General features: G+C 36.5%; 1 protein-coding gene across 1 annotated transcript in view; it reads left to right on the top strand.

Moving 5' to 3' along the window:
- LOC123869122 overlaps positions 1-14,476 on the top strand; it is an 88,975-nt gene that overhangs the window by 52,025 nt on the left and 22,474 nt on the right. Inside the window, exons 2-3 of the mRNA XM_045911867.1 lie at positions 7,937-8,148; positions 9,262-9,397. Of these exons, the coding sequence (XP_045767823.1) occupies positions 7,937-8,148; positions 9,262-9,397 (348 nt within the window). The remainder of the gene's footprint in view (positions 1-7,936; positions 8,149-9,261; positions 9,398-14,476) is intronic.

The following is a 14,476-nucleotide window of genomic DNA, read 5'->3' as shown; positions in this document are numbered from 1 at the left end:
TGAGCTATGTCGGTTACTCTGTTTCTCCAATGGATCACCTCATTTCTTTTTACTAACCGACTTCCAAAAAAGGAGGAGGTTCTCAATTCGTCGGGATCTTTTTTTCATTTTTTTTATTTTTTATGTATGTTCCCCGATTACTCAAAGACCCCTGGACCGATTTGGAATTTTTTTTTGTTTGAAATGGTATACTGTGCAGGTGGTCCCATATAAATTTGGTGAAGATCTGATGAATACCTTCGGAGATGGAGAACAGAACTCCTCAATGGATAAGAGAAAATTGCTCGCGATCAGTATAATAGTAAACAGTAGGGTTTTAACTGGGCATAGCATTTATAGTACAGTGGGACCACTAAAAATTATGAAATAAAAAATTTTCAAACCAAAAACACTAAAAAGTAGAAAATAATTTTTGAAAATTTTTTCACGTAGAGAACTCTCTCCATCGCCCGCTGACTATTTTATTGAGTAGTCTATTGAGATGGCTATAATATTTCTCAAGTGAAATTGTAAGCGGAAACAAGGAGCGGAAAAAAGCCGTTCTTGTAAGAAGCAACTTTGACGATAAATCTTTTTTTAATGCGCGTTCCTAACAGCAAGCGGAACTTTTAATTAATTCGAGACTCGATCTGCACTCGGCCAGTTTTTGTTTTGAGAATTATTTCCCTCATTGTCTTTTCTTTTTTCCATTCTTGCCATTTTATTTACTGCTAAGGTAAAGATAAATTGGATGTTGACTGTTTTACGCCTACATTATTTTGGTCTACATTCTTGGAGTTCATGTTATAAATCCACATATATACAGGTTGGTCGGGGATGTGATGTCTAAAAGAAAATTTTAAATACCTTATAACAAGGGATAGTTCGTTGACCTCTAGCGTCAGTCAGATGTTTTATTTGCAATATACAGGGTGGCCAGAGAAGTGACGTCCAAAAGCAAAATTTGGGTGCTTCATATGGAGAGGTATCCAAATCACCCCCATGTATGTTACGCGATTTTTTGTAGTTTTCAAGATCTGATTTTTTTTTTATACCTCTCTATATGAAGCACCCAAATTTTGCTTTTGGACGTCACTTCTCTGGCCACCCTGTATTGTTAACTTTAAAAAAATACAGGATTAAGAAAACGCGTTTTTTGATACCTTATCAGTTATCATCAGTACTATCACCTGTCTTCGTTTTTGCCAGCTTTCTGGTTACACCTTGAATTAACACCGAGCGAAGTCGCGAGCGGTCGTTAGTTTACTATAAAAATATTTTTACAAACTTCAGAACTCATAAAATCTTTAATTTTATAAACTCAAGTATTATAAGGAGCTGTACTTAATGAATCTCATTGGCAAGCTCTGTTGATTAAGACAACAAAATTAAGACGCCCCTTACTCCTTAATTAATTTTATTCCATTTATATTCCAATGTTTTCCAAGATACGTGATTGTTGTTTCAACGAGTCGTATCTGGAATTTTTTAGAAACAAAAGCTGTTAACAGCTCAAACGCCAACCTCTCTAGTGCATTGGTTAAATTATTACTACTTGTCGATTCTAAGAATAATTTCTCGTTTATTTAACTTTGACAATATAAAAAGGAACCCTTATAGGGTCGCTTTGATGTCTGTCCATCGGGTCTGTCAAGAAACTTATAGGGTACTTCCCGTTGACCTAGAGTCATAAAATTTGTCAGGTCTTATAGCACAAGTAAAGGGAAAAACCCGATTACCATGAATTTGTGCTTCCGATTCCGCAATTTTGGATATTATATTTATTTCGAATTACCAACTTGTCATCCTCAGATAATAATCTAAAAAAAAATTCTCTCTTGCAATTCGATGCCTATTGCCTGTTCAAAATATCACATACCTGCATTTTGCATAGAACCTTCGAAAGCAAATATCTGAATACATCTATGTATAAATCGATCACAGAGAGCTTCAACCACGTTCGCACGTGTGTATCAAAGCCTTTGGCCTTTGATTACCCGCGTGTGTCTGCAAACCAACCCGGTATTTAATATCAAATCATTTTATGCTTTTTATTGTAGAGTAATATTTTGAAATAGTTTCCAGCATAAAGTCTATACCAAATTATCACACATCTCATCACACTCTCACACTAATATTATAAAAGGGAAAGTTTGTGTGTATGTATGTGTGTGTGTATGTTTGTTACTCCTTCACGCGAAAACTACTGAACGGATTGGGCAGAAAGGAATAGAGATGTATTCTGAAAAGTGACTTGTGACTTTTAAACTTGAAGTAAGTTGATTGGAATCGAATTCACCATTGGCATCAATTTGAAATGAACTTTTTAATAATATACTAAAGCTAATAAGAAACTCGAGAAAGTTCCTCCTACCTTATGCCACGTTCAAAGGCAACGCAAGCAAGAACAACAAATACAAGAAGTATCTATCTATCTACGCGCAGCAATTTAAATAATTTAGTTGATTACTATTTCTCGGTAGAAGTAACCTCTACGGGCGCTAACAAACCTGAAACTTAACTCTACTTAATTTTAATTCTCAAAATACACTACTCACTTAATTTTCGTAACGATCTTGCACAAAATCATTCTACCGTATGAAAATCTGGATCATTTTCATAATGAATATTTATAACCTATTCTTAAATCGAATTCTCAAACTACTTAATTATTTTGGTGAACAGTTAAAAGCGGTGATAGCCTCCTTTCAGGCGATTGGGGGTTCGATTCCGAGCACGCACCTCTAGCTATTCGAAACGAAAACACCGTGAGGAAACCTGCATGCCTGTGAGCGCTCCATAATGTTCTCATAGGTGTGAAGTCCGTATCAAAATCTATGCCAGAAAAAGCCAGGTAGATGCTTATAATCAACCTCAGTTCACGACAGTTTTTTGTACCTTGTTACCAAAGTACCACCGGCAGGCGTCAAACGTTCCACTCCCTGCATATTTTGACGCTAGTTAGCCTATGAATCTATTTTTCTTTGATTTCATGTCACCCATAGCCAAATTTTCGATCATTTAAAATAATCTTCGATTTAGGATCAAACCGAGAGTTGCCTCACTCCAGTTCACTCTGATACAATGCTTTGTCACACTTGACCACTTATAACTTCAGTGATAAATAGCGAAATATGCAGAAATGCAAGGGAATCGCACAAAAGCGATTGCTTTGTCTGGTCAGAGACGTAAACGTGGTTGAAACGCCCCAGATATCGTAGCTATAGCTGTATTCGGTATTTCAAAGCATTTGTGTAAATCACAAAATACCTACAGTAGGTAAAATTTGATACAAAGAGTATATACCTCTATGTATAATAGATAGCTCCAGACTCGTATTCCTCATCACTGAAGGTCGTGACCCTTTTAAAGTGATATACCTAATAGCAGCAAAATCGTTACGAAAAAAAACCGGCCAAGTGCGAGTCAGACTCGCGCACTGAGGGTTCCGTGCTCGAGCATTTTTCCAATATTTTGCACGATAAATCAAAAACTATTTATACATAAAAATAAATAAAAATCTGTTTTAGAATGTACAGGTAAAGACCTTTCATATCATACCCCACTTGGTATAGTTATCTTACTTTGAAAATTAAGACACATTTTGATTTTTTTTAAAATGATGTAACCACAAATTCGGGCTTTTCAGATTTATTCCTGTACTTGTGCTATAAGACCTACCTACCTGCCTGATTCTAGGTCAACGGGAAGTACCCTATAAGTTTCTTGACAGACTCGACGGACAGACAGACAGTCAGACAACAAAGTGATCCTATAAGGGTTCCGTTTTTCCTTTTGAGGTACGGAACCCTAAAAACGAAATTGATTAAGCCATTGTCGTTCAGTATAGTCTTTTTTAGATTTTTATGTTGTATATTAGCGACAAAACTGTACAAAAACAAAACAAATTCATTAAGCCATTTTCATTTTGTGCAGCGTTTTATAGGTTTTATTTGGCGCCATTAGTTATTTTGCTGCACAGAGCGGGAACGGCAGCTCTGGCGTACTTCCAATACCGGTTCCACATTTGAGCAGTCTGTTTCTTTATCTGCTCGACTTGAACAAATCCAGCGATAAAGTGTTCCACTGGATGAGGCGCTTCATAGTAAGGGTGACCAATCAATACTGAGTGCTGTGCTGTGCTGTGCTATCGTTCCTCTTAGATGTGTAAGGTTATTTTTAAAAATTGATTTGAGTTGTCAAAAATAATATAAAATTATTAATTTATCTAATGCAGGTAGTTTGATAAAATCGATATTTGGCTCATTCGATGTCATACAATCTGTTGCTAGGAGGCCAACAAGATTGAACTTGCATAAATACGGGTGTTTCGAAGGTTTTAGTTTAGTCTCCTTCCTAGATTCGGGGCGATATCGCATATTTTCGGTATTTGGATTGTGAACTGGATAATTAGATGTTGTGATAGCAATCACGCTCTAATTAAATTATTTATTTTGGCATTCGTTTGTTTAGATTAAAACTCTCGGATAACCTCTACACATTGAACCTTGTGTTTTTTTTGTGTTGGTTTTGGAGAGGACATTCCAATAATTCGATAAAAATATTTAAATAATACCTGCTTTTCTGAGTGACGCCAATAGATGAATATACAAATGAACCCGGTTGCTTAAATACAAACGATAACAGATAACGAGAACAGATGCATGAAGCCCATTCGACTGAATGACTGCGTTTGTGAGTAAATATACCGAAAATAAATGGCGGGGAATATACCTATACTTATTATTAGTAATTATAGGTATTTTAATAGCGAGAAAATACAACCAAAAACAGTTTAGAGACAATCCCCCGTTTCAATTGATAGGCGTGCATGTGGTTTAATTGATTACAGGGTTGCTAACCTTATTAAGTTTTTTAGGGTTCCGTACCTTAAAAGGAAAAATGGAACCCTTATAGGATCACTTTGTTGTCTGTCTGTCTGTCTGTCCGTCGTTTCTGTTAAGAAACCTATAGGGTAATTCCCGTTGACCTAGAATCATGATATTTGGCAGGTAGGAAGGTCTTATAGGACAAGTAAAGGAATAAATGTGAAAACTGTGAATTTGTGGTTACATCACAGAAAAAAATTAAAATGTGTTTTAATTTTCAAAGTAAGATAACTATACTAAGTGGGGTATCATATGAAAGGGCTTTACTTGTACATTCTAAAACGGATTTTTATGTATTTTAAGCATAATAGTTTTTGATCTATCGTGCAAAACGTCAGAAAAATACGCGAGTACGGAACCCTCAGTGCACGAGTCTGACTCGCACTTGGCCGGTTTTTGTCTATTTTGTCTAACGGGGGTATACCTATGGGGCTCTGGACTAGGACCCAAAAAGCCCTTATAGATCCGCCTATGTTGGAACATGTTGCTCTTGTTACATGTTATTACAATGAAGAGCCCCAAGATTCAAGATTTCTTTTATTTGCAGAAACATTTTTTACAGTGAAAATCCCATCCCATCTAGTTAGAAATTTATATCGCTGGTGGAGTCGAACGAACCGTCTTGGGGGATGTCAATTCTTCAAATAAATGTACCGTTAAATAAAACAAAGACATCGGTGTCGAATTTCATGTCTTTCTTTAAACTTAATTTTTAACCCCCGACCCAAAAAGTGGGGTGTTCGGCGGGGAGGGGCAACGCACGCACAACAGACGGAAACGTTTAAGTGCGGAAAGCAGCCCAGAGAGAAGAAGAAGAAGAAGAAGAAGTGGGGTGTAATAAGTTTGACGCGTGTATCTGTGTATCTGTCTGTAGCATCGTAGCTCCTAAACTAATGAACCGATGAATAAACTAATGATTAATTTAGTTTTTTTGTTTGAAAGGTGGCTTGATCGAGAGTGTTCTTAGCTATAATTCAAAAAAATCGGTTCAGCCGTTTGAAAGTTATCAGCTCTTTTATAGTTACTGTAACCTTCACTTGTCGGGGGTGTTATAAATTTTTAATTTACACTTGTATTAGATTACTACAGCCCAAGATCATAATTGTGGGCAAGAGATAGTCCTCAATGAAAATGTAGGGTTTGAAACAAAAGAAGGCTCTATACTACACCAAAATAGTGTTAAAATCGATGGTTAGGTTGAACAACTTTGAAAATGGCAACACTGGCAGAACTCCAAATACGAGAGTTTGACAGTCGGGCATACTGTTTGTTTATCTACTCGAAAGTAAAGCTTCTTGTGGGATATAGATTCTCCAAGTAAAAGGATCGCCAACTAATCCTCAGAGTTGGTCTTTTTAATCGTCTGGGAAGTTCTGTTTTCGTGTGTCTCGAGTGGAAAACAATTTTGGACGGACGTATCTAGGTAGGTACTAGAATAGTTGCAAAGAATGCCACACTCACAGTATTTAAAGGGGTTTTTGACGTGACAACGTCTTATAATTCGATAGAGCCGGCTGCACGCACGAAAAAACATGACTCATGCGGCGTTACCTCGCTCTGAGGCGTTCCATGTAAGGCTTGAAGTGCAAGCGAGAGCGCGGAACGAGCGACAAAGAAGCACAATCGGCCTTTTTGTCACGTTCAACTATCGTCAGTAAACCGACTTTACAGACAAACAATTTTTTTTTAAATATTAAAATATACGCCCGAAATTTAAAAAAGTAATTTAAATTTAAATAGGTTAAAATGATGTTTGTCCATACTAACACAATTATGGGTTGGCCTGAAATAAAAGTTTTATTAATTTATTTAAAATTAAATAAAACAAACAGTTAAAGTAACACAACAATTATTGTTATAAAATAATTATTTATTATTCTGAATGTTATAAATAACTGACAATTCTATAAACAAACTTAAATCTAAAATAAAACTAAGAAAATTAAAATCTAAAATAAATTAAGTTGTTTTTTGATGACTTAAAAAATTGGTAAATTCAATTCGGAAATGTTTTCAAAAAACATTCGAAATTTGATTCGGCAACATAGTATAGTTTCGTTTTTGATTGGTTGGTGGCTCAACATGGTTAGAGCCCATTGGGATTTTTGTCTCTGTCATTCCCATACATTCGACAGAGACAAAAATCTCGTGCTCTTACGTATACCAACTTTTTTCCCTATTGAAAAAGGGGTTTTCAATATACTCTAGATATCCTGATATCTGAACCTATAATACATATTATAGGTACGCTCAATATGTACTACGCTATTTCGCTATTAATTCAATTACGGTGATAAGTAACATCAATAGGTAGGCTCTGTAAATTGGAAATGATTGTTATGTTTATTTCTAAAACATCCAGCCGTCATAAGCGCGTGAGGAAAACCCTATATCGTGATTCGCGAAGCAAATAATTAAGCTCCTTGTAACTTTGTAAACAGGGCTTTATTTAATAGTTAATTACAACGGGAATCATGCCTAGCTAATAACTATTTACTAGGCATTTGCATTGTTACTAAGGACAGGTCTTTATACCTAAATCTTATTATGATACTAGGTTATGCCCACGACTTCATCCGCATGGATTTAGGTTTTAAAAATCCCTTGGAAACTTTGATTTCCCGGAACAAAAGTAGCCTATTTCAATATCCGGGATGCAAACATCTCTGTACCAAATAGGTGAAGCCCACGACTTTGTCCATGTACCTACCTATACTTGGGTTATTAAAAATCTCATGGGAACTCTTTGATTTTCCGGGATAAAAAATACCTTATGTCCATTCCTGGGGATACAAGCTGTCTCAAAACGGATAGGGCTTCAAAGTCCCGTGGGTGCTCTTTGATTTCCGAGACAAAAAGTAGTTTGACTAATGTTTGCTTGCTACTTCTTTACGAAATTTCGTCAAAATCGGTTAATCGGTGGGCCGTAAAACGCTAGTGATGTAAATGCGAAAGTGTCTTCGTGTCTAGATACTTTTGCATTTAAAATATTAGTAATAGATGCAATGAAAATAATGATCTTGATTCTTGCTCTAATATAATTAACGTTCATTTTCCCTTGTCCACAGAAGCGGGCGGCCTCCGTACCACAGAACTCCACATCCAGCCTCGCGTGGTACAACGTGGTAGAAACGTCACCATGGCGTGCCTATACCAGATACACCCAAGCGAAATATACTCTGTCAAGTGGTACAGGGGCACGCAAGAGTTCTATAGGTACTCGCCGCTAGAAACCCCCACGACGAGGGTTGTAGGGCCTGTAAATGAAATTAGAGTTGATGTAAGTATTTTGGACTATTTTTCACTACAAGGGCGGTTACGCATTTATCTGATCCGAGTCCGTGAAAATACGTTCCGAAGTAGTCGTAGAACTATTTGTATGGTAGTTTACTCACTAGATCCGACTTCCGTCATCCGATTTCTCTCCGTCAACCGTGAGAATATCTCGGATGTGCCTTGGATTCAAATCTGACATAATATGACGTAGATATGTCAAAGATGATCAGAGATCGGATGCGTTCGTAAGTAAATATCCGAATTCGGTCCGAAATTTAATATCCGTATTTTCACGGATTCGGATCGGATGAGTGCGTAACCGCTCGTAGGTATACGGTTTCAGCTCGTAAGGTAGAGTAGGAGAGTGACATGACAGTTGACGTAAAAACCAAAGAATTAATCATCCCGTCACCCGTCGGCAAAGTCAGACCACACTCTACCAAGACTCTACCCCACGAACTGGCTCAGTTAAGCGGTACACCTGCAACAGAAGTTCAATAGCTCAACAGTTAGAGTAGACTGAAATCCGAAAGGTCGTTTGTTCAAACCCCACCCGTTGTATTATTGTTGTACCTTATATCACGCTAAAATTTTTGCTGAGCGGAAAGGTTTTAAAAGAAAAGTTACAGAAAAAACCTACATATAAAATGTCAAGTTTCTAGAATCAGTGGTTTGACCTGTACGTTGATATTTTGTTTGTCAGTTTTCCCATTCATATAAGATTAAGTATAGTTATAGTCAGTGGCGTGCAGCTCATAGAGGTATAAAAGTACTGCCTACCCTAGTTGTGATAAATCAACACTTATTTTCCATTATAACCTACCAGAAAATAATTTCATACCTTAATGCCTACTAGCTTTAAACCCTGTGCACGCCACTGGTTATAGTCTATTGGTGGTTACAGTTAAAACACTTAAGAATTCTGACTTAAGAAACTGAAAACTATTTGAATTTGTAAGGGATCTTGTATTCAAAAACCTTGAAAAGGAGCAAAACCCAAATTAAAAACACTCAGCGCTCGGATTTACAGCAAGAGCAACACACGTTTCTCGTTAGTTTACTTAAAAAGTTACACGACCTCTAGACATTCTGTTTACTTACCTTTAATTTGTTACAGAGACTAAGCTCCAACGAGACCCACGTAGTATTGACGCGGGTCACGTCAAGTCTCAGCGGCAACTACAGCTGCGAGGTCATACAAAATGCGCACACTTTCCCACACTATACGGCTACAGCCAGACTTGATGTTGTCGGTAAGTATTCACTAAGCTCACAGACCAGCAACTAAGCTCCAACGAGACCCACGTAGCATTGACGCGGGTCACGTCAAGTCTCAGCGGCAACTACAGCTGCGAGGTCATACAAAATGCGCACACTTTCCCACACTATACGGCTACAGCCAGACTTGATGTTGTCGGTAAGTATTCACTAAGCTCACAGACCAGCAACTAAGCTCCAACGAGACCCACGTAGCATTGACGCGGGTCACGTCAAGTCTCAGCGAGCTGCAGCCAGACTTGATGTTGTCGGTAAGAACTCACTATGCTCAACAGAGACATACGTAGTATTGTCATATTAACAAGTGTAAATTAAAAATTTATAACACCCCCGACGATCCAAAGTATTTGAGTTTTCCAAAACATCATTTTCAAATAAATAATTATGTATTTCGGCAACGTCCATCTTGACAGCTTGACATTTGTCTATTGACATAATATTATGAACCTAACGGTTATCTAACCCTCTTTTCTACAAGAAAACTAGAAAAGAGCTGATAACTCTTAAACGGCTGAACCAATTTTTTTATATTATAGCTAAGAACACTCTCGATCAAGCCACCTTTCAAACAAAAAAAACTAAATTAAAATCGGTTCATTCGTTTAGGCGCTACGATGCCACAGACAGATACACAGATACGCAGATACACAGATACACACGTCAAACTTATAACACCCCTCTTTTTTGGTCGGGGGTTAAAAACGCGCACACTTTCCCACATCTCAGAGAGACTCGATATTGTCAGTGAGTATTTGTGATAATGATTACAACTATGATCATGATAAAGTGTAAATTATGATCATTATTTATTTTATTACATACGAAAAGCTTACAAGCGGATATACAATTCTGTAATAGGAAGAAAGGCCTAATATTTTAACACAAAGATTGTGATTGTCTTCATATTTATTTATAATCATGATTGTAATCAAAAAGATTGTGATTGTGATCATGATTTATGATCATGATTACATTTGCAATTTTAATCACAATTACGCATTTGAGATGATTGCCAACCGTACTGGTAAAATTCCTTTAAAATATTTAGATCAATAAATTTGGGATTCTAGCAATAATCAATTTTGCATTTATGATCATGAGAAAATTAATACTCAAATTTAAAATTGTAATTTTGATGCTGGAAATTTCACAAAGATAGAAAAATGAAAATCATCAATTCCAAGTTGCTATTTCGTTAACAGTCATTTCGAATCATAATTGATTTTATTTGGTGCCATTCTCTATATTGGAAAACATTATTGAAGCTGCTGGGTTTAAAATGTACAGTAGTTGGATTTAAAACATCAATAAATTTCCGACAGAGCGTAATTGCAAATTAATCCTGTGCATTCGTTGCGATATTTTACTTTGTGTCGTCTCTTTTTCTTCATTTATTGTCCCAAGTAGATATATTTTGAATATTGAATAATTCTAAGAACTTCAAAGATCTAAATTTTATGTTCAACTTTTGATCCATCAGTTATATTTAAACAAAAAATGGAAAAAAATAGTAACTTTGCCGGCGCCGACTTCAAAATCTACTAACATTACTTTTGATTCTTATGTGTCAGTTTAGAATACAATAATTAGCATGTTTTTAAAAATTCGGTACAGTGCATTTGAAGTAAGCTTATTTAAAAAAAATTACCTTCAATATATCTTTACAAGCGAACCTAATGCAAAAGATAATCTTCCATAATCCATACTAATATTATAAATGCGAAAGTGTGTCTGTCTGTCTGTCTGTCTGTCTGTCTGCTACGTTTTCACGGCCAAACCGCTGAACCGATTTGAATGAAATTATGTACAGACATGGGATACATCCCGGGGAAGGACATAGGCTACTTTTTATCCCGGAAAATCAAAGAGTTCCCACGGGATTTTAAAGAACCGAAATCCACGCGGGCGAAGCCGCGGGCATCCTCTAGTAACTCATATAGCGTCTTTGATAGCCCCATAAGGTAAGTAAATGCTACCGAATGGTTAGTGCCATAGATTCTTTCGTTGTTTCTGCTACTTGACAAACGTTCAAACGGTCATTCAAGTTCACAGAAGTTTCTTACGAGTCATTTCCTGTTCGCAGGGGTGTTTACATTGGAGTTTAAAAAATCACACTGTAAATCCTCATAATATCTCCCACGGGTATTGTGCTACGAGGTTCCATATTATTTTGGTACATCTACCAATCGGTCCTAACCTCAGCTTACCAGGATGTTATGGGCATTACTTAACTCCTTGTACACATCTAACTTAAACAAATATCATACTACTAGAGGATGCCCGCGACTTCGTCCGCGTAGATATAAGTTTTTAAGGATCCCGTAGAAACTGCTTAATTTTCCGGGATAAAAAGTTGCCTATGTCTATTACAGGGACGCAAGATACCTCGGTACCAAACATACAAATCAGAAAAGCGGATGGATCTTTAGGAATCCCCTGGGAACTCTTTGATTTTCCGGGATAACAGTAGCCTATGTCCATCCCCGGGATATAAGCTAACTCTGACCAAATTTGTCACAATCGGTTAAACTGTTGGGCCGTGAAAAGGTAGCAGACAGACAGACGAACAGACAGACAGACAGACACACTTTTGCATTTATAACATAAGTATGGATTAATGAAGATGATATAATAGAAAACTTGCCATTACACGTTTTATTTCCGGTAATTCTGTGAAGTGAATGCAATTCGCAAGTTAAAATAAACAGGTCCACACGGAAAACTATGAAAAAGTTTCATTCATTCATATTTCGCGTGTATAAAAACATAGTCTATAGCGAACTTCCAGTCTGGTGCTGTAAAATCAACATTCCGGGCTGGTAGCGTTCTGAGAGTTCACAAGGACTTGTAAAGCCAACATTTTGACTAACCGAAATAATTGGAATAAAGCCCCGACGTTCTCAATTATTAATTCTGCTTACGTTTTCGAATTATTAATTGTGGTTTTTTTTTGTTTCGGTTTTATTTGATGAATGAATTCTTTTGCGTTTTCGAATTTTATTAATTCACTTCTTTTTACCTCCGACCCAAAAAGAGGGGTGTTATAAGTTTGACGTGTGGATCTGTGTATCTGTCTGTGGCATCGTAGCTCCTAAACGAATGAACCGATTAATTTAGTTTTTTTTTGTTTGGTAGGTGGCTTGATCGAGAGTGTTCTTAGCTATAATCCAAGAAAATCGGTTCAGCCGTTTTTCTAGTTTTCTTTTAGAGGTTTTTGTGTCGGGGATTTTTTTTTAATTTTAAGTTATTACACATCCAATCAATGCCCAGCCACTTTCCAATTTCATTACCCACCATGCCATCGTCAAGAGTAAGATAAACCCCAGTTTCTTAAAATAAATATATACCCATTTGTTCCTTCAAATGCACATTAACAATGAGAGATCGCAATGCCATTCCGAATGTACATAATATATACGATCTAACGACTATCGTATTGAAAGTTTCGTACTGCTTGTATTTATGGCTTTGTTTTGCGTACGAAGCCAATAACTTTGGGTATAAGTGCCCAGTTCCAGCCAGATAAAGCCACTAACCGATGGGACACGCGATTTTGGCCTTTATCGACGCCGTAATGACATTTTTACGACACTTTGACTCCGATAGTATCGTTCGTAATCAATAATCATTCGGAGGTTCAGTGCAGAGGAATAAAGTAAAATTTTCTTGGTTCATAGCTAAGATCAAGTCAGTTTAAAAAAACAACTAAATTAAAATTGTTTCATCTGTTTAGGAGATGAATTGCCACAGACAAACTAAAACCCGACACAAATTGTCGGGAGTTAAACAAAGATCTTGTTTATTTAAGGGCACTTGACTTTTCTTAGCAACGTTTACTCTTTCAAGTAATACACAGAATCTAAATAAATTCCTTTCTAAATGGCCGTTTGATAAGATATTTCTATAAAAACCTCTAGTCTCTCATTCAGTCTAGACAAAAGCTTTCAAAAACAGTCGTTGTGCTGTATAGTGAAACTTTTATCACAAGTCCAAGAACTGTTCGGACAGCCAAAAAGCATTTACATAACACAAAGTAGGGTAACGGTGCCCCATTTACAACTCAAAGTGAACAAACCTTTTCCCCCAAAGAAATATCACCTAATGAATTCCATTAAAAATACACCGTGTCCCGAAATGTAGAACCATCGGTAATTTTCACTTCTACCTAAAAAAAGCCTCAGCTCCTATTTCCTGGAGCATAAGGATTATTATCGAACAAAAGGTCTCAATTATCTCCAATGCAAGGTGGTTTTTTGGGGCGATGAAGGCACATTATTCTTTGCATTTCATTTAACTTTGCGATAAAGCGTATTTTTATTGCTATTTCTCTTTTTTTTTGAGCAATATTTGGCTTTAAGCGTGCCAGCAAATGGTTGTATAAATATTGTTTGAAATTGTGAATTTTTTTATCAGCAATTTAGATTGACCCTTTGCTGGGGCCAGCCACAAAGTACCTTTAATATGTCCCTTTGGAGCCATTTTTTCCCTGATTCCTGTTTTGTTTATGCGCACGAATATCCGCTGAGGAAATAGATTGATTATGGGGAGCGAGGAATAGGAACTGCTTCACACGCCATCTAAGATACTTTGCATAAATCAGCAGCAAAATTTAAAACTCCAAACAATTTCTCGATAGATTTTTTTGTACTTATACCAACTATTTAATCAAGCTTTGATATTTATCATCTTGCAATGGTACTGACCATTCTGATGGCAACTAAATTTTAGAGTGTTCGCATCCTCTTCTTACTATTGAAATAAGAAAAGAGCAGACAATCTTATTTTAATTTGAAACTGTCGAACCAGTTATAATATAAGAATAATCGATATAGGTGGCTCTTTCAAAATCAATGGATATAACATAATATTTTCTTCGACTGATTTCATAAATTGCTATAAAAATTACTAGGTACTTCGTTTACTGCATTGTTGCCCATAGCTAATACACCAGCTTAAAATTTCCATTCGCATTTTTTTCATCCATTCAAAGAGAAAATTTTGCAATTCTCCAACAATAGGAAAGTTTTCGCATTTATATTTCAAAAGAAACTCTT

This window comes from Maniola jurtina, chromosome 10 (assembly GCF_905333055.1).
Source record: "Maniola jurtina chromosome 10, ilManJurt1.1, whole genome shotgun sequence".
In the NCBI taxonomy this organism is placed as follows: domain Eukaryota; kingdom Metazoa; phylum Arthropoda; class Insecta; order Lepidoptera; family Nymphalidae; genus Maniola; species Maniola jurtina.
Note: the sequence above shows the minus strand (reverse complement) of the source record. Positions and strands in the feature narration are given on the sequence as shown.